Below are 18,909 nucleotides of genomic sequence, written 5' to 3' on the forward strand. Positions count from 1 at the left end.
TTATTTATCAATTAGAAGCGTAATTAAGACAGACGATACTTTAGAACAAGACTTGTCGACTTGTCTTCTACACATTGAACTGAACTATTTGCTATCTACGGTTACGAGATCCTACGCTTGAGGTAAAAGAAGTAACGGTCTTGGCTAGTGGTTACGCTCGTGCGCACATATATATAGTGACCATTATGTTAAACGGCACCGTTCTGGAACGCCATCCCTGAACAAACCCGAGCTGTTTAATGTTTATTACCATTTTCGTCATCCTCTTTCCATCTTGGCCGATATTTTCATTTCCTCTCCCGAATCGCCGGAATCTTATCACCGTCCCACTTTCTCTAAACTGTAGAGCTTATCCGAGAATACGCCTCCTCCTTACTAAGATCTGATCCGATTCGCCTCTCCATGCCTCTCTCTCTCTCTCTCTCTCAAACCCTAATCTAAACTAGGTTAACCTTTTGATCTTCTCCTTTCTCATCTTCTAAATCCCAAATCAGAGATCCAGTCCATCCGAATTGATTCTGGGCCTTCCAAATTTAGTAACTTTCTTAATCGGGTTTTTCGATTAATGTGGTAGATCGAGACCATTTCTGGGGGTGCATGAGGATTTGGTGTTTTGATTGCTTCACCGACGAAGACGACGACGAAGGTAGACTGAAACAATCGGCTATGGATAACAACAACAGCAACAACGACGAAGATGTGGATTTTGATCTAAACGAGAGGGAAGTAGGAGTCTTGAACGAGATGCTGGACACTGAGGAGGAGGAGGAGGAGGGTGCTGAATTGGAGGAGCAGTTATGGTTATCTGAGATTCGCTCCAATCATTTACCTCTTCAAGGAGAGACTAGCAATGCTGCTGTAGGTGAAGGTGAGGATTGTACTATGGAGGAAGCTGATCACGATTCGTCTCACAAACGTGCTAAAGTCTACTCTGGTGGCCTTGCGTGAGCTCTCTAACTCTTTTTTTAGTTTTTTTTTAGTGTTTGTTTGTTTGTTTGTTTGTTTGTTTTGTGTAATTCTGATTATGAAGTTTATTAGTTGCAGTGATGGTGGAAACTCTGGTTCGTCGGTGGAGAGAAGTGTGAGTTTTGGTGCTTCTTCTAGGACGGATTCTGATATGTTCTGTCAGAATTTCATCTTGAATTATAGTCGGAAAGATGGGAAGAAAGATGAGGGGGATGATAACGGTTCTTCTGAATCTGAAGATTTTGAAGTTCATATTGATTTGACTGATGACCTCTTGCATATGGTACCACGTTGCTCTTTTTTCTTCTCATTTATCATCGATTCATTTTCTTTGTTTTTTTTTAATATATTTTTTTTGTTCGTTAGGTGTTCTCGTTCTTGAATCACATCGACCTCTGTCGCTCTGCTATGGTGTGTCGACAGTGGAGAGTAGCTAGCTCTCATGACGAATTTTGGAAGGTCTTGAACTTTGAAAATACGAGGATTTCTATCGAGCAATGTAAGTTGTTCTTCCATACATTTCTTAAAGCTGTCTTCTCTGTTATTTGCCATTGGAAGAAAACAAAGTTAGTATATTTTTTTTTTTTAATAATGCCTGTAAAGCGTAATAAATCTTATGTTGACTGTGTAAACCTTGAAGGAATTGGAGGATTGATTGTGGGTTTATCGAGTCTTGTACTCTTGTACACTTGTTTTATTTTCAGTGAGAGTATCAATAGAATTGTGACTTTGAGGGCATTGGTTCTGCATTTTTTAATGATGAGATTGGCCTTTAAAAGAAAATATAAGCACCAAAATATGCCTCCGCTGTGTTACTTAAACTTGTATTTCTTCCGTTTTACTACTCCATAAGCTGGAAGGCATAACGTACATAAATAAAATATAACACTTCGTTGCTTCCTGTGCAGTCGAAGACATGTGTCTTCGCTATCCCAATGCCACTGAAGTGAATGTTTATGGCACTCCTGCTGTTAACGCTCTGGCTATGAAAGCAGCTACCACTTTAAGGTATCTGTTTTTTTTAAAAGCTGATATGGTTTCTTAAATTAAGCTGATATACATCCATCTCAATCTTTTCGTCTGTTTCAGGAATCTGGAGGTCTTGACTGTGGGAAAAGGTCATATCAGTGAAAACTTTTTCCAGGCATTGGGGAGTGTAATATGTTAAGGAGCTTGACTGTAAATGATGCTATTCTGGGAAATGGTGCTCAGGAAATACACCTGAGTCATGATCGGCTACGTGAACTTAAAATTACAAAATGCCGTGTCATGCGTTTGTCTATCAGGTGAAATTGTTTTTCCATAAATTCATTTCATTCATTCTTATTCGTTTATGTGTATGTCATTCTCAGTTATTATTATTTTTCTATCGTTTAGGTGTCCACAGCTCAGGTCTTTGTCATTAAAAAGAAGCAACATGTCACAGGCGATGCTTAACTGTCCACTCCTCCAACTTCTTGATATAGCCTCGTGCCATAAGCTCCTGGATGCTGCTATTCGTTCAGCTGCCATTTCTTGTCCTCAGTTAGAGTCACTAGATGTTTCTAACTGTTCCTGTGTCAGTGATGAAACTTTGCGTGAAATAGCCCAGGCTTGTGCGAGTCTCCATATTCTTAATGCTTCATACTGTCCCAATATATCGCTTGAGGTTGGTCCTGTTATCTGATGTTACTTTTCTTCCCCAACTCTGCTGTTTCGCACTATTTTTTCTGACTTGTCTGCCCTTTGTCTCTTTGAAGTCAGTACATCTCCCCATGTTGACAGTTCTCAAGCTTCATAGCTGTGAGGGTATAACATCAGCATCTATGACATGGATTGCTAATAGTCCTGCGCTGGAGGTCTGTGATTGCTTTTTTTTTTTTTTTTTTTACCAATCCCACATACACATGCACGTTTTTTCACAACATTTTACTAGAGATCCTCTTTCCAGTTGGGGTATTAACATATCATATATTGCAGGTTTTGGAGCTTGATAATTGCAATCTGTTGACATCTGTTGTGTTGCATCTCTCCCGTTTGCAGAGTATAAGCCTAGTCCATTGCCGCAAGTACAGTCCTCAACTTTGATTTTTTCTGCATATTTTATTGTGATAAGTATTTACGCCTTAAAAAATATTGCTATCATTTCTAACAAGTGTCCTCGATTCGCTGTGTTAACAGATTCACAGAGCTGAACTTGCAAAGCGTCATGCTTTCATCTATCACTGTTTCAAACTGTCCAGCGCTTCGCCGAATCACAATCACTTCCAACTCCCTTCGAGTATGCACTTAGTTACCATGGTTTGTTAATACAGTTCCACTAGTGGTAATTTTTATCTGATTAACCTGTTAATATCTCTTCATTTTGGTTGCAGCGATTAGCTCTCCAGAAACAGGAGAACTTGACAACATTAGTTCTGCAATGCCAGTCCTTGCAAGAAGTGGATCTCTCTGATTGTGAATCACTGTCCAACGCTGTTTGTGAAATATTTAGTGATGATGGTGGATGCCCAATGCTGAAATCATTAATTCTTGACAACTGTGAGGTGTGATACGGTTTCTTCTGTTCATTTGCCAGTGCATAATTTATTGAAATGAAAACAGGCAGTGGGTGATATATTTGATGGTTGCTAAACTAATTTTGTATGTTGTAGAGCTTAACGGATGTGCGGTTCTGCAATTCGTCGTTGGCTAGTCTCTCCCTTGTGGGGTGTCGAGCTGTAACTTCTCTTGAGTTGAAGTGCCCTCGCATAGAGCAGATCTGTTTGGATGGATGTGATCATCTTGAAACTGCATTCTTCCAGCCTGTGAGTGTTGCTTCTCTCATTTTAAATAACTAACTTTGTCTTAACTGATGGATTTCTTGTTTCTCCCTTCTGGTTGTGAATAGGTTGCGCTCCGGTCTCTGAATTTAGGAATATGTCCGAAATTGAGTGTGCTCAATATCGAAGCACCTTATATGGTGTCCCTTGAACTAAAAGGCTGTGGTGTACTGTCTGAAGCATCCATCATTTGTCCTCTGTTAACATCTTTGGATGCGTCTTTCTGCGGGTAATTATTTATTTTTGTGTGGCTATTCATCGTCATGACTGGTTTTATAGTGCTGCTAAACAAATTTCACGATTACCTTTCCAGCCAACTGAGAGATGACTGTCTGTCGGCAACCACTGCTTCTTGCCCACTAATTGAGTCACTGGTGCTAATGTCTTGCCCTTCCATTGGCTCTGATGGCTTGTCTTCCTTGAACGGGCTCCCAAATCTGACTGTTCTTGATTTATCGTACACTTTCTTGATGAATTTGGAGCCTGTCTTCAAGTCCTGTACTCGACTGAAGGTAATTAAGTCCTTGTGACTGTCGGCAATAGAGCATATATACTTAATATTCTTTCCATAATAACTTATTTGCATATTTAATTGCTTAGGTGCTCAAATTACAAGCCTGCAAATATCTCACTGACACATCACTGGAGCCTCTATACAAAGAAGGTGCTTTACCTGCACTTGAAGAGTTGGACTTGTCTTATGGAACTCTCTGTCAGACTGCCATAGATGATCTGCTTGCGTGCTGCACACACTTGACCCATTTGAGCTTGAACGGCTGTGTTAATATGCATGACCTCGATTGGGGTTCAACCAATGTACATCTATTTGATTACTTCGGTGTAAACAGTTCGAGTGAGAATACTCAAGAACCAGCTGAAACAGCCAACCGGTTACTGCAAAACCTCAATTGTGTGGGTTGCCCCAATATCAGAAAAGTGCTGATACCACCTGCAGCTCGGTTTTATCATCTATCAACACTGAACCTTTCGCTATCGGTCAATTTAAAGGAGGTTGATCTTGCCTGTTCAAACCTGGTCTTGCTTAATCTAAGGTATGAATTATTTACCATTTGTTATTTGACTTGGATCTTTATTTCTCATCAATGATTGGGTTTTATTCCATAGCAACTGTTGCTCTCTGGAAGTACTGAAGCTTGCCTGCCCAAGATTGGCTAGTCTCTTTCTTCAGGTACGTTTTTGCCCTATACTAGGCTCCTCCTTTTATGCCTTTATGTGTGAAAGATAGATATCTATTAGCTCCAGTACTTGTTTGTAGATCGAAACACACTTTGATACCAACCTTTGTTTTTGGTAGTCTTGTAACATGGACGAAGCAGGAGTTGAAGCAGCTATATCAGGATGCTGCTCACTAGAGACACTGGATCTCCGTTTCTGTCCGAAGGTAATGATAGTATATGGAGTGTTTACTTCAGTATCAAAATTTAGCAAATAATCCATGTCTGATTCATAAGAGACTTTAAATTTTTGAAAAACATGTCTTGTTTGGTGATTAACAGATATCCTCAGTGAGCATGGCGAGGTTCCGAGCAGTGTGTCCTAGTTTGAAGCGAGTCTTCAGCAGTCCAAATCTTGCAGATTAGGGATTGCGCATGGGAATGTTTTATTATATACTAGCATTGAGCATGGGAATATTTTTTTTCTTATAAATGACAAATTTCAGTTTTATGACTAAAAATGTTATGTATAAAATAACTTCGATCTATAAGAAGGACATGTGTGTATCGAGAACAAAATCTTCAAAACATTGAAAATATATAGAAAATCGTTGACGAATTTGATTTATTGTCTCTTTTTCTATTATTCCTGGCAGTCGCGAAAATGCTGTGAAGTTGGAAAAGTAGATTTCGTATCAATTGTGTATTCAAAAACTGCAGTAAAATAAACACGAACCTGCTAATACCTAGAATTTAATCAACTTTTCCAGCCATTTTCATCTTCAGCCGCTTTAATAAACCAGTTTTGATTACTTATATCTGAATCATTAAGACTATAGAGAAACAAAAGTACAGTTACACAATTATTTTGTTATAGGAAAATAACGAAAATATTGTAACTAAATTTTGATTAAAAAATAATATTGAAGTTGTATAAGAAATAATATATTGTACATGGAATTATATTATGGCTAACAAATGGAAATATATCTTATAGATCTAGGAAGAAAATATTGTGAATTAGGAGAAGAATAATCAAATTTGCTATCCTTATGTTGGAAAGGAAATATATCAATAATTACACTGTATTTAGAAAATACTAATAATTTTTAATAATTGGATTTTTTATGTTTTACTCATTCTTTTTTTAATATTTGATGTTTAGTCAATTTTGTTTACTATTATATTATGATTTCAGTTTTTATAAAAATTATTAGTGTTATATTTCAGATTATTATTTTATTGATAAAACTTTGGTTAGATAAATAAATAATATTTTATATTTTCTTATACATAGTGTTTTTTTTTTTTGAACACCATCTTATACATAGTGTTTAAAACCGATTATTTGCTTACAGCTTTAATTGTTTCATGTTTCATCACCATTTGATTAGCATCTGTATATCATGATAGTTTTGATCTCTATTTATAAATGTATGATCTAAGAGTACAACCTTGATTTAATAAATGATTTCACGAGTGATAATCATTTTTTTTGGCTAAATTTTGGCAGGATTGATCATGTTACACCAAACATATTTGATTATTTAAACTAAAAACAATTTAACTCGACATTTTCTATGTTTTTTGTTTGTCTGTCTGGAGCTGTCTTTTTCTTTTATATGCGAATGCGATCCGTGATGGCGGGAAGTAAATTTTTATTTTTTATTTACATTTTTAACACTTGCAGTTTAACTTAAACCAAAAAAAAAAAAACTGTTTGCAGCAGTAATTACCGTCTTCTCTCCGACTCGCTCTCCTTAGGGTTTCAATAGTTTCACTTGAAATTTGAAAAATTATCTATCGCGCTCTCTTCATCTCTCTCTCTATCGCTGTGCCTCTTTGCGTCGCCCCAATCTAATCCTCTAGGGTTTTCTCTTCGAGCTCATCAGAAGTTAAGTTCAGTTCAGTTAGAGATTGATTTGTCTTCCAATGGAATCGAATCTGCGGAGGGGCGACAAGGTTTGGGTGGAGGATAAGGATTTCGCTTGGATTGCCGGCGAAGTTCTCGATTCTCCGGGAAACAATGTCCATGTCGAAACTTCCACCGGAAAGCAGGTTTGATTGATTGATTGATTAACCGGAAAAAACTTCTGCGTCGTCTCCTCTTTCTTTTTCGCCTTATCCGTTGTTGTTGCCGCTTCTTTAATTTCGGGGTGGCTTAGGTCTTCGTCTCCTCGGGGAAGGTGTTTCGGAGGGATCCAGAGGAGGAGGAGGAGCATAATGGAGTGGATGATATGACTAAGCTGACTTACTTGCACGAGGCTGGTGTGCTTTACAATCTTCAGAGGAGATACACTCTCAATGATATCTACGTGAGTTCTCTTTTCACTCTTGTTTGTGGATTGGTCTTGCGTGAGTATAATTGCAGCTTGGGTTCTAGCTTTTTCATACTGCCTAGGGTCCCGCAACTATAGTCCAGTTTCGTCTACGATACTGTGGTGGTATGGGGAAGACTTAAAATTTATCTGTGAAGTATGCATTTAGGTCTCTTCTCTTTGGTAAAGCTTAGTTTCCTTATGTAATTGGGGAAAGCAATTATGTTCCGTATGGGTTTTCACTCGGCTAGATTTTTTTGATGTGAATGCTGGCTTGCCCTTTGAATATTTTGGTGGCAGCTTGATCTTTCATTTATTTATGTCCGTATTGAGATCATACTACTTGTTTGGAACTATTTTTGTGGTATAACTTCAGTCTATTCCTGTTCCGGAATGTTGTATCTTCTTACAACGACGCTCTATCTCTTTTGCAGACATACACTGGAAGCATTCTTATCGCTGTTAATCCGTTTAAAAAGCTTCCACATCTCTACAATGGGTACATGATGGAGCAGTACAAGGGAGCACCATTCGGTGAGCTCAGTCCTCATGTTTTTGCAGTTTCTGAAGTTGCATACAGGTGGTCCACCCTTTTTACCTACTTGTTCTGACATTCTTAGCTGTTAACTCTCTGTCACGTTAACCAATTAACCGCATGTATGCTTCATAATTCAGAGCGATGATTGACGACAGGCGAAGTCAGTCTATACTCGTTAGCGGTGAAAGTGGAGCTGGAAAAACTGAGACAACTAAACTAATCATGCAGTATCTTACATATGTTGGTGGACGTGCTGCTGAAGATAATAGAAGTGTTGAGCAGCAAGTGCTTGAAGTAAGATCTTGCTCACACAATTTGTAGCTTTTATCCTTTTTCAAAGATGTCTTTTACTTTCCCTCTGGTATCTATTTGCAAATAAATTTTAGGCGATCATGTCTGACTTTCTTTGTTTGCGACTGATCTAATATAAGTATTCTTTTCTGCAGTCAAATCCTCTCTTGGAAGCATTTGGGAATGCGAAAACAGTTAGAAACGATAATTCCAGGTGGGTTATGGAGTTTTGTTTTTATGTCTTTCGTCAACAATTTTTTTTCATGATGGTATCTTAATAAATGATTAGAAACCAGTATCTTCTTGTACTGAAACTGTAAACTTAAGTGGTTTATTAACCCTTTTATTTAAGTACGGTCGTAGCTCTACTTCAGATAGATGGTTTATAGATAAGTTATTGCATTAAGACTTTATAACCCCTTGTAGTTGTACCAATGTGAAATGCATATTTGGTTTATTAAACTACACCTTGTACGTTAAGTATGGTAACAGTCTTAATGCTACTGGGAGGAACTAGGTTTTCTTTTCCTGTTCATTTCACATGTATAGAACATTAGTCATTAATGGAATCTTATTTTGCAAACATTGAATTCATATGGCATTTTAGCTGCAGTTATTTTGTATTGCTCTAGCTTTTTAGTTATATTTTAAGATTCCTTAGTTTGACGGGTTTACTGACCAAACTACTGAATGTTGGTTTGTTTTCAGCCGTTTTGGGAAGTTTGTGGAAATCCAATTTGACGCAAATGGTAGAATATCTGGTGCAGCAATCAGAACGTATCTTCTGGAGAGATCACGTGTAGTCCGCATAACAGACCCTGAGAGGAACTATCACTGTTTCTATCAGCTTTGCGCTTCTGGGAGTGTAATTATTTCCTGCTCTTTATACGTGTCATAAGATATTGGTTTCGGTTCTCTTATCTATTAATGTTCTTGTTTGGTATAGGACGCTGAAAAATACAAACTAAGCAATCCACATCAATTTCATTATCTCAATCAAAGCAAGACCTATGACCTGGAGGGAGTAAGCAACGCAGAAGAGTATAAGAATACAAGGAGGGCCATGGATATTGTGGGCATAAGTCACGATGAGCAGGTGTTCTGACTTCTAATTGGATGTAATATATTTTTCTTCTGTCAATTTTGATCGTCCTTGCTTACTGTCCCTACAATTTATCAGGAAGGGATATTCCGCACGCTTGCTGCGATTCTGCATCTTGGAAATGTTGAGTTTTCCTCGGGAAAAGAACATGATTCTTCAGTAGTAAAGGATCATGAATCTAGAAATCATTTGCAGATGGCTGCTGATCTTTTCAGGTACATGGAATACTCTGATTAGTACCAATACTTCGGTGTACAAAGAGATATCTTGTATAATTGTTTTATTCTGCAAAATTAACCAGGTGTGATGCAAATCTTTTACTTGCTTCTCTCTGCACACGTACAATTCTGACCCGTGAAGGTACCATAATCAAAGCACTCGACTGTAATGCTGCTGTTATTAGCCGGGATGCACTAGCGAAGACTGTTTACGCCCGTCTGTTTGACTGGTTTGCTTCATATGCTTCATTCTTTATTGAGTGGATATTTGTTAATGCATTACACTTGTGTTTAAACCTTTTAATTTACGCTACTGTCAGGTTGGTAGATAAAATTAATAGGTCTGTTGGGCAAGATCCAAACTCCCATTTTCAAATTGGAGTCCTGGACATTTATGGCTTTGAATGCTTTAAGAGTAACAGGTTAGCGTTAATCTGTTAAATTAGTTAAATAATTGTTTATATCTTTTCCCAGCTCTATTCACTGAGAGTTTATTGGTGCATCATGTTTAGAACTGTGTAACTATGTTTGGGCTGGTGCCTTTCTGATTGCTTGATATACCTTTTTCACCCAAACAATATCTAAAAATGAAAACCCAATACATGTTTGCACGTTGCAGTTTTGAACAATTTTGCATCAATTTTGCAAATGAAAAGCTTCAGCTGCATTTCAATGAGGTAATATAGGCGAATCATTCTCAAAGGTTTTATCAGATTTTAGGGACATTCCTTCCTCTCCTTATGATCCCTGCTCTGTTTTCAGCATGTATTTAAGATGGAGCAGGATGAGTACAGAAAAGAAGAGATCAATTGGAGTTTTATTGAGTTTATTGACAACCAGGATGTCGTGGACCTTATAGAGAAGGTACATTTCTCCATGTCAGTTAGATTTATATTAAAGACTCTGTTCCAGTTTCTCGCCCCTTAACCTTTGTGATCTCTCAAACTTGTCTCAAAACTTCAGTTAAGTTTTTTTGTCACATTCAGTGAGTTTGATTATAGTACCTTGTTTTGAATTCTCATGTCTTTTTATTTATTTACTACTAATTTCTCAAATTGTCGAGGAATAGAATTCAACACCTTTTAAACAGGGTAATTTATTACATCGTGCCAATTCTAAAGAGTTAGTGGGGTTTGATGATATTGTGTTAGTGTGGCGAATACATTCACACACGTCTGTTTAGTATGATGCCATTTTTACTCCCATCATAGAATGTAGACGATAAATGATCCAGTTTACAACTGCAAGAATACGAAAACTTAGTTAGAAGACATTTCCTTCATCAATTGATAGTTTTATTGCATGTTGGTATGGTGAAACTTAATAATAGAGTGTCTTTTCAACGTTTCTGTTGTAGGTTCCAGCCTCAAGCATTGTGTTCCTTTTTTGTTTTGTGAACATCAAGCAGACATGACAGCAAAACTTATCTATCGTCCTCTGATTCTAACTTTGATATTTTTGCTACCTGCAGAAACCTATTGGGGTAATTGCACTGTTGGATGAAGCTTGGTACAATATTCTCGTCTCATCTTGAGTCTTCACAATACGTATGCTCTTTTTGTGCGCTAACCTATCTTTGTCTGCTTTTATGCAGCATGTTTCCTAGATCAACACATGAGTCATTTTCAATGAAGCTGTTCCAGAACTTTAAAATTCATCCGAGATTGGAGAAGACAAAGTTTTCAGAGACGGACTTTACTCTCTCTCATTATGCTGGCAAAGCAAGTCTTTCTCTAGGACAAAGCTTAATGTTTTTTTTGGTTTCCTTCAAATCCCAATGAATTTCTCCCATTCCATTTCTGCAGGTTACTTACCAGACTGAAACCTTTCTGGATAAAAATCGTGATTATACTATAGTGGAACACTGCAATCTGTTATCTTCCTCAAGATGCCCCTTTGTTGCTGGACTTTTTGCCTCCGCGCCAGAGGAGTCTGCCAGGTCTTCTTACAAATTTTCTTCCGTGTCTTCCAGATTTAAGGTCGGTAAAACTGTCCAGCTATTTCTCTTTGCAAGATACTCTGTTATGAAAGTTGTATATATTAAGAACAGATCGTGAACCCAATCGTTGATTTGATCATTAAATTTGATTCTAGCAACAACTTCAAGCCCTCATGGAAACTCTCAGCAAAACGGAGCCTCACTATGTTCGTTGTGTGAAGCCAAACACACTCAACAGACCTCAAAAGTTTGAGAATCTTAGTGTTTTACATCAACTTCGTTGTGGGGTTAGTATATTATGTGATCTTAGTTCTTTTTCACGTTTTCTGTGGTAGTTGTAGTCTATATACAATGCGAGAAACCTTCAGCTTTTTTTTCAATGGCTAGTTTGATAACGTCTTGTATTTCACAATTTGATAGGGAGTATTGGAAGCTGTTCGGATTAGTCTTGCAGGGTATCCCACACGAAGGAATTATTCAGACTTTGTGGATCGGTTTGGTCTGCTAGCCCCAGAATTCATGGATGAGAGGTACGCATATTTGATGTATGATTCCTTGCAACTGTGTGAACCTGTGTAAAGGTTATTTGACATGTTTCTGTGACCGCTTGATTGCGGCAAAAAATAGATAAAACTTAAGCATTATTTTGTAGCTTTCGGCCAGATAGAATCTATATCCTGCATTGAACTTATTGCCAAGCAGAAATAATTTGTTAATATATACATTATTTGCAGCAATGATGAGCAGGCACTTACCGAGAAAATCTTGAGAAAGTTAGGTCTGGGGAATTATCAGGTATGCTTCTTGGTGGTCTCTATGAACAAAGGATTTTCTTTAATGCATGACTCTCTGTTAGATATCGATTTGTTGATATTTGTATCATCTTTCACAGTTAGGAAGAACAAAAGTGTTCCTTAGAGCTGGTCAAATTGGCATTTTGGACTCTAGGCGGACTGAAGTTCTTGATACTTCTGCAAAACTCATTCAGCGAAGACTAAGAACATTTGTTGCGCATCAAAACTTCATCGCTGCCCGGGCTTGTGCAATTTCTATTCAAGCATACTGTAGAGGTGCCTTTCTCATTCACTATTATTCTTCTTATTCTCTTGCATTCGAAATTTTGTGGTCGTTTTCAGATACGTGACACCTACTCTCCGAAAACTATTTATTAATTTCTTTTGTTTAACATGTCCATATGCATCTTTCGTGAAAATTGTGGGCACTAGTATTTATTTCATTTCTAAGCCTAATAAAAATAAAAATAATTTCCGTTGGCAAGGATGCCTGTCCCGAAATGCCTATGCCGCCAGAAGGAATGCAGCGGCAGCAGTATTGGTACAAAAGCATGCGCGCAGGTGGCTGTCAAGATGTGCATATGTGAAACTTGTATCGGCTGCATTAGTAATACAGTCGTGCATCCGTGCTGACTCAGCTCGTTTAAAGTTTGCTCATCAGAAAGAGCACAGAGCTGCTTCTCTCATTCAGGTACGTAGGATCTCCAAGTTCATATGATACATTATGTGTTACACTTTTTGTCGTATTAATTTCTTACATAGGGTGATATATTTTCTTTTAGTTTCCTGATATGACCTCATTCATCATTTCAGTCTCTAATGCATTTCATTTTGTTTAATATTATGTATATTTTAAATATCTTAGGCTCGTTGGAGAATGCATAAGTTTCGCACAGCATTCAGGCACCGCCAATCTTCTATCATTGCTATTCAATGTTGTTGGCGGCAGAAGCTGGCGAAGAGAGAGTTTAGAAAACTTAAACAGGTATGTTCTAGTCATGGTTTAGAGCAGGATTTTATCAATTAGCTACCTATCACTCAAAGGATGAATATGCAAATCGATGTTGCGCAGGCAGCTAATGAAGCAGGTTCTTTGCGATTAGCCAAAACTAAACTTGAGAAGCGGTTAGAAGATCTTGAATGGCGGTTACAGCTTGAGAAACGATTGCGAGTATGTTGCCAATTTTGTTATCTGTATAGTACTGATCCCTGAAACAGAGTAAATAACTAAACGTGCTTTACATTCAGACAAGTGGTGAGGAGGCCAAGTCAGGTGAAATATCCAAGCTTCAGAAAACATTAGAATCCTTCAGCATCAAACTAGATGCAGCTAAGCTGGCTACCATTAATGAGTGCAATAAGAATGCAGTACTTCAAAAGCAACTAGACATATCCATGAAGGAGAAGGCTGCTGTTGAAAGAGAACTTAATGGAATGGTTGAACTGGAAAAAGATAACACTCTGTTGAAGGTAATTTTCCTCTTCTTTAAATTGACTGCATGTTAAGAGCTTGTTCTGTCATGGTCGTGAACTGGGAATACCTTTTAAAGAGATCCGTTCTCTATCGTTGGTTTTTCTTTAAGTTGAAATTTACTTGGCTTTCTCTTTGGCTGATAAGCAAAGACTTTAAAATCTGTAGAAATTTGCAACACCTGATATTTGAATGTAGAAACAAGACTCGTGTCTCTTGTAAGTTGATGCCTCGTACATTTTGGTTTGTTGGTGGTGTGTTAAAAGTTACTCAGCTTTTTTGGTCATAAAGAGTCTTTGAGTCTCTTCCCTTGGGTCAACCACAATGATGATTTAGTTAACCTGCTGGTTGGTCATGTTTTTAAAATCTTCTATATTCTCCAGTCTGTGCTTAAAGAGTGGTGACTGCGATTTGAAGTATATACAGTTTTCTGGCTATCCACAAGTTGGTTATGGACAATTTTAACTTGATCCTATATATATATATATATATATATATTGCATTTTTGAAAACGCAGTAAGATTTCTGAGAAATGATCTCAAAAGTGAGTAAATCTTTGGTTAGTATGCCTTATTCTTTTCTTTGTTCACTGCTTCTTCTATTTGTAGGGTATCTTTTTAATGATGCTTTCACCCTTTGCATAGAGACCCAAATTCTGTCGTCTTGGTTGTTCATCGGTTTTTGCTAACGTTTTTTAATCACAGAATTCGATGAATTCCTTGGAAAAGAAGAATCTTGTTCTGGAGAAGGAGCTACTCAGTGCTAAGACGGATTGCAATAACACACTACAGAAGTTGAAGGAAGCTGATAATAGATGTTCTGAACTCCAGACGAGTGTTCAAAGGTATGTAGTTGCAGGTCTTTTTCTCAAGTCAAGTTTAGGTTTGTGTCTAACAGGTATACTTATTTTTTTCCTATTGAGTGTTTTTATTCAGCCTCGAGGAAAAACTCTCTCACCTGGAGAACGAGAACCATGTCTTAAGGCAGAAGACTTTTAGTATATCCCCAGAGAGACTAGGACGGATACTTGGTGAAGTATGTGATCTTTTACTATTCTCTACTGCACTTTTTGTTATATGCATGTACGAAAGTATACACTCTGTTACTGGATATCTTAATCGTTTGAACCATGTATTTGTAACTAATTGTCATCCTGATCTCTTTGGCTTTACTTACCATCTGCTCACTATTACAGTCTCCTCAACAGAAACACTCTAGTGCTGTTGTACCAGCTCAGATTGACAGGACATCTGTTTTCGTACGTAACTACTTCTTTTTTCGTTACCTGTATCTTTCTTTTCATTTCTAGATTGTAAATGCTTGAAAATGAGTACCCTAATTATGCCAGTGATATATACAGGAGACACCCACGCCTTCAAAACGCATCATGCCATTTTCACATAGCCAGTCAGAGTCACGTCGATCCAAATTCACTGCAGAAAAAAACGTGGTAAACATTAACTGCCACTTTCATTGTGAATGAAGAAACTGGTTTTCCTGACCTGATTGTATCATGTTCTAATCAATATGTTTGTATTATGTCAAATTCTTTTTTCCTTTCTTCTCATATAGAGCCTTCTTGTTGTTAGCTAAAGTAGATAGTGGGTTTTGACATAAGTTACCACTTCAATGCTATTGCAGGAGATCCACGAATTGCTCTCCAGATGTATCAAGGAAAATTTGGGATTCAGTGATGATAAGCCCCTGGCTGCTTGTGTGATATACAAATGTCTTCTGCACTGGCACGCCTTTGAATCTGAGAGCACAGCCATATTTAACATCATTATCGAGGGAATTAATGAAGCCCTTAAGGTGAGTCTTGATCTTGTAACAACTTTCTTCCAAATTAGACAAAATGATACGAACCCTTTTATGTTATTATTTACTTCTGTGGTTTATGTTTATTTCAGGGTGGAGATGAAAACAGTGTATTACCATATTGGCTTTCAAACTCTTCAGCACTTCTATGCCTCTTGCAGAGAAATCTGCGGACAAATAGTTTTGTAAATGGTAGTGCTCAGCGTTCTGGGAGGGCGGCATATGTGAGTTAAATTGATATCTCCAGTTGAGAGTAGTTTGCAAGTTTCATTTATATGGAATTGAAATGGCTAAATCTAAATTCTAATCGTCTATTGTTTATTGAGATTCAGAAATTGCGTGCTAACTTGTTTCACTGATGTTCTGTTTCTTGCTTACCAGGGAGTAAAGTCTCCTTTCAAAATTAATGGACCTGACGATGGTGTTCCGCATATAGAAGCAAGATATCCAGCAATACTATTTAAACAGCATCTGACAGCATGCGTGGAGAAGATTTATGGTCTAATTCGTGACAATGTGAAGAAAGAATTATCACCGCTTCTTGGATTATGCATTCAGGTGAGAGTCCGAAAGTTGGTAGATGATATTCAACATCTTTGATAATGCTTTTCTGAATTATTGATTGGATACCATACTGCTTAGTCTTTTAACATGCATCAAAATACCCATTTACCGCCATTTGGTCTTATAAGATCTGATTTGATCGTACCTTATATTCCTAAAAATTGCAATTTGATGATGATAGATTATTAATTTTGTATATTCTACTAGCTGTGGTAGAGATTCCATCTCTTTAGTTACAAAATACAGAAAAGTTTGGTGGAAATATGTTATAACTTTTTAAGTGTTCCTCTGATGATTCTCAAGGCACCCAAGGCTTCACGAGGGACTGCTGGAAAATCCTTTAGATCACCAAACGGTGTGCCCCAGCAATTTCCAAGTAGTCAATGGGAAAATATACTCAAATTCTTGGATTCTCTCATGTCCCGCCTACGAGAAAACCATGTATGCACATCCCATAGTTTCAATTACCTAATTATTGTCGTAGACTTAGTAATTACTTTGTGATTTTCCTTTTTCTCCACATTCGAGGATTAGGAATTAGAATGTTCATGTACCATGATTTCTCGTGTTTTAGAAATATCTACATTGTTCTATTTTCTAAACTTGATTCTTGTATATTGGTAGGTGCCCTCGTTTTTCATTCGCAAGCTTGTGACTCAGGTTTTCTCATTTATCAACCTATCACTTTTCAACAGGTAGATGTGATCTTAATTCCAGTTCTTTGCTTTATTGCTTAAGCGCAAATTACATTTTGTTTTCTGCATATCTATAATCCAAAACTTTTTTTTTCAGTCTTCTCCTTCGACGTGAATGTTGCACATTTTCAAATGGGGAATATGTGAAATCTGGGATTACAGAATTGGAGAAGTGGACAGCCCGTGTCAAGGAGGAGGTAAACCATGTTATATACTCCTTAGTTGCTTCATAGATGGATGGATGTCATCCGTGATCTAAAATTTTGTGAATGCAGTTTTCAGGAACATCTTGGCAGGAGTTAAGTTTCATTAGACAAGCTGTTGGATTCTTGGTAAAACTCATCTTCTTCTCTGATAAAGAAGTCATTTTTTTTATTGTAATGGAACTTGTATTCAATTGGTTTACATTTTATCTAAGGTTATACACCAGAAAAGAAAAAAATCGCTGGATGAAATCAGTCAGGATCTATGCCCGGTACGTCAACATTTTCTATGGTTTCCGTTTGCTTCTTTCCTTATGCTTCCTGGCCGTAAAACTTTTGAAATCTCACCAAAACTACTCGGCGCTTTTTGTTCAATTGCAGGCATTGACAATAAGGCAAATATATCGAATAAGTACGCTGTACTGGGATGATAAATATGGAACTCAAAGTGTCTCAAGTGAGGTGAGTTGATGTCAAAAAACTTTTAGTCGTGGGAGTTAAATTGTGTTGAATGTCAATTGAAAGACACCTTAACACATCTTTGTGCGGTAGGTGGTTTCTCAAATGAGGGTACTTGTTGACAAGGATAGCAGCCAAAAATTAACATCGAATTCATTCTTGCTGGATGATGATATGAGGTATTATTCTCTTCCTTTTTTTTTAGTAAGTTGGCTCTCAAGTTTAATTTATACGTAAGTTGAATAAAATGGAAATACGGTAGTAAAAACACAGACGTTTATATCTCTAGCTCGGCCAGGGTTTAAAATTGTGGTTTAGGCATGTTAAGTTCTGAGAATCCTTGTAGACTGAAAGAAGTTTTTAGCATTTCGAGTGTGTGGTTTTGGGCATTTGGTTGAGAGTTTCTCTCATTAATCAACTTTCTCGCTCATAACTTCAACGTAATTTAAAGATTAATGTATAGTTTTGTGTGTGTATGTGTGCAGCATTCCTTTCTCGGCAGAAGATATAGATAAGGCTATTCCAGTTTTAGACCCATCAGAAATAGAAGCACCGAAGTTTGTATCAGAATATACTTGTGCACTGTCCCTCGTCAAGAAACCATCCACAGCTTCAGTCTCAAAGCAGATCCTTTGATGCATTAGTTAGGCGTCAGTAAAATTAGAAAAATCAGTTGGTATTGCAAATTTCTCTATGTTGAGAAATGAACAATGGAAACTTAGACTTTTGGTAACTGTAGAATTTTACTAAATGTTGTAGGCGAAATATTTGTAGTTGTAAAACTTTGTCAGTTTCTCTTTTTGGACTGTAAATGGTAGAACATCTTTGTGAATACAGTATTAAGTAATTAATTAATCATCATTCGTTGAAGTTCTGAATATTGTCATTCTTCATTACACATTTGCGTTTTTTAATACATTGTCATTCTTCATTACACATTTGCTTCTTTTTAGAACTTTATTCTTACGAGATTTAGTTGCCAACTACTATGTTGACATATGATGATACTTTTTGTTAATGTCAAAGTGTTCGAATACTTTCGAGAGTGGTTTGTCGTTTAGAGCTTTTGGTAGTTTGGCAAACCACTTGAACTTTAATGTTTTTACTAGATTTTGACCCGCGCTTTCAAAGCGCGGGTTTATGTTTGGTGAAAATTTTATATAATCACATTTATATAATCCGTCTTGTATATGCATTTATATAACCTGTCTCATATATGTGTTTTATATCCGGGTTTATGTTCGGTTAAAACTATATTGTACATGTATTTTTAGGTTTTTAATTTTGAATTAGATATTTTAAATATAAATCAATATAACAGTTTTATAGTTTAAATCGGTGTTTTGAAACCCGACTCGGACATGTGGTTGAACGAATTACCGGTTTGTAACCCGGTATTTTTAATAATGTGATTTTTTTCTAATGATAAGACAAATTCGGTGATCATAAGTTGGAAATTTGTTTAAAATATATTTATATTTTTCAAAATCTTTCTAAATGATAATGATTGTTGTCAAAATTAATAATTTTAGAATTAGAAAACCGGTGGTTAATAAC

The 18,909-nt window shown here is 37.0% G+C and overlaps 2 protein-coding genes across 3 annotated transcripts; both read left to right on the forward strand.

Moving 5' to 3' along the window:
* Positions 1-199: 199 nt before the first annotated feature.
* Positions 200-5,561, forward strand: LOC108833272 (F-box/LRR-repeat protein 15). Its single transcript, XM_057009025.1, is given in 19 exon segments — positions 200-446; positions 575-944; positions 1,039-1,249; positions 1,333-1,465; positions 1,875-1,974; positions 2,056-2,111; positions 2,114-2,252; positions 2,344-2,614; positions 2,706-2,804; positions 2,926-3,014; positions 3,127-3,226; positions 3,321-3,491; positions 3,600-3,752; positions 3,836-3,996; positions 4,081-4,279; positions 4,368-4,819; positions 4,893-4,956; positions 5,083-5,169; positions 5,285-5,561. Coding segments are annotated over 18 exon segments (2,916 nt in total). The 5' UTR covers positions 200-446; positions 575-597; the 3' UTR covers positions 5,369-5,561.
* Positions 5,562-6,665: 1,104 nt separating this feature from the next.
* LOC130511900 (myosin-15-like) lies at positions 6,666-18,230 on the forward strand. 2 transcript variants are annotated; one of them, XM_057009751.1, is made up of 38 exons: positions 6,666-7,000; positions 7,108-7,257; positions 7,695-7,840; positions 7,936-8,092; positions 8,245-8,303; positions 8,798-8,954; positions 9,036-9,185; positions 9,270-9,406; positions 9,493-9,639; positions 9,730-9,831; positions 10,029-10,086; positions 10,172-10,273; positions 10,881-10,918; positions 11,004-11,130; positions 11,215-11,388; positions 11,504-11,635; positions 11,769-11,878; positions 12,083-12,143; positions 12,241-12,418; positions 12,628-12,833; positions 13,008-13,127; positions 13,215-13,313; positions 13,391-13,612; positions 14,318-14,457; positions 14,549-14,648; positions 14,821-14,871; positions 14,974-15,063; positions 15,255-15,425; positions 15,524-15,655; positions 15,813-15,989; positions 16,299-16,436; positions 16,620-16,690; positions 16,788-16,887; positions 16,966-17,022; positions 17,109-17,165; positions 17,275-17,355; positions 17,446-17,531; positions 17,838-18,230. In XM_057009751.1, exons 1-38 carry the CDS (start codon positions 6,875-6,877, stop codon positions 17,986-17,988), a joined length of 4,560 nt encoding a protein of 1,519 aa, XP_056865731.1. In that variant the 5' UTR covers positions 6,666-6,874; the 3' UTR covers positions 17,989-18,230. The 2 variants fall into 2 exon arrangements, with proteins under 2 accessions (XP_056865731.1, XP_056865730.1); XM_057009750.1 differs by having other exon boundaries at positions 6,667-7,000; positions 14,809-14,871.
* Positions 18,231-18,909: the final 679 nt, after the last annotated feature.

This window comes from Raphanus sativus, chromosome 4, assembly GCF_000801105.2.
Source record: "Raphanus sativus cultivar WK10039 chromosome 4, ASM80110v3, whole genome shotgun sequence".
Lineage (NCBI taxonomy): Eukaryota > Viridiplantae > Streptophyta > Magnoliopsida > Brassicales > Brassicaceae > Raphanus > Raphanus sativus.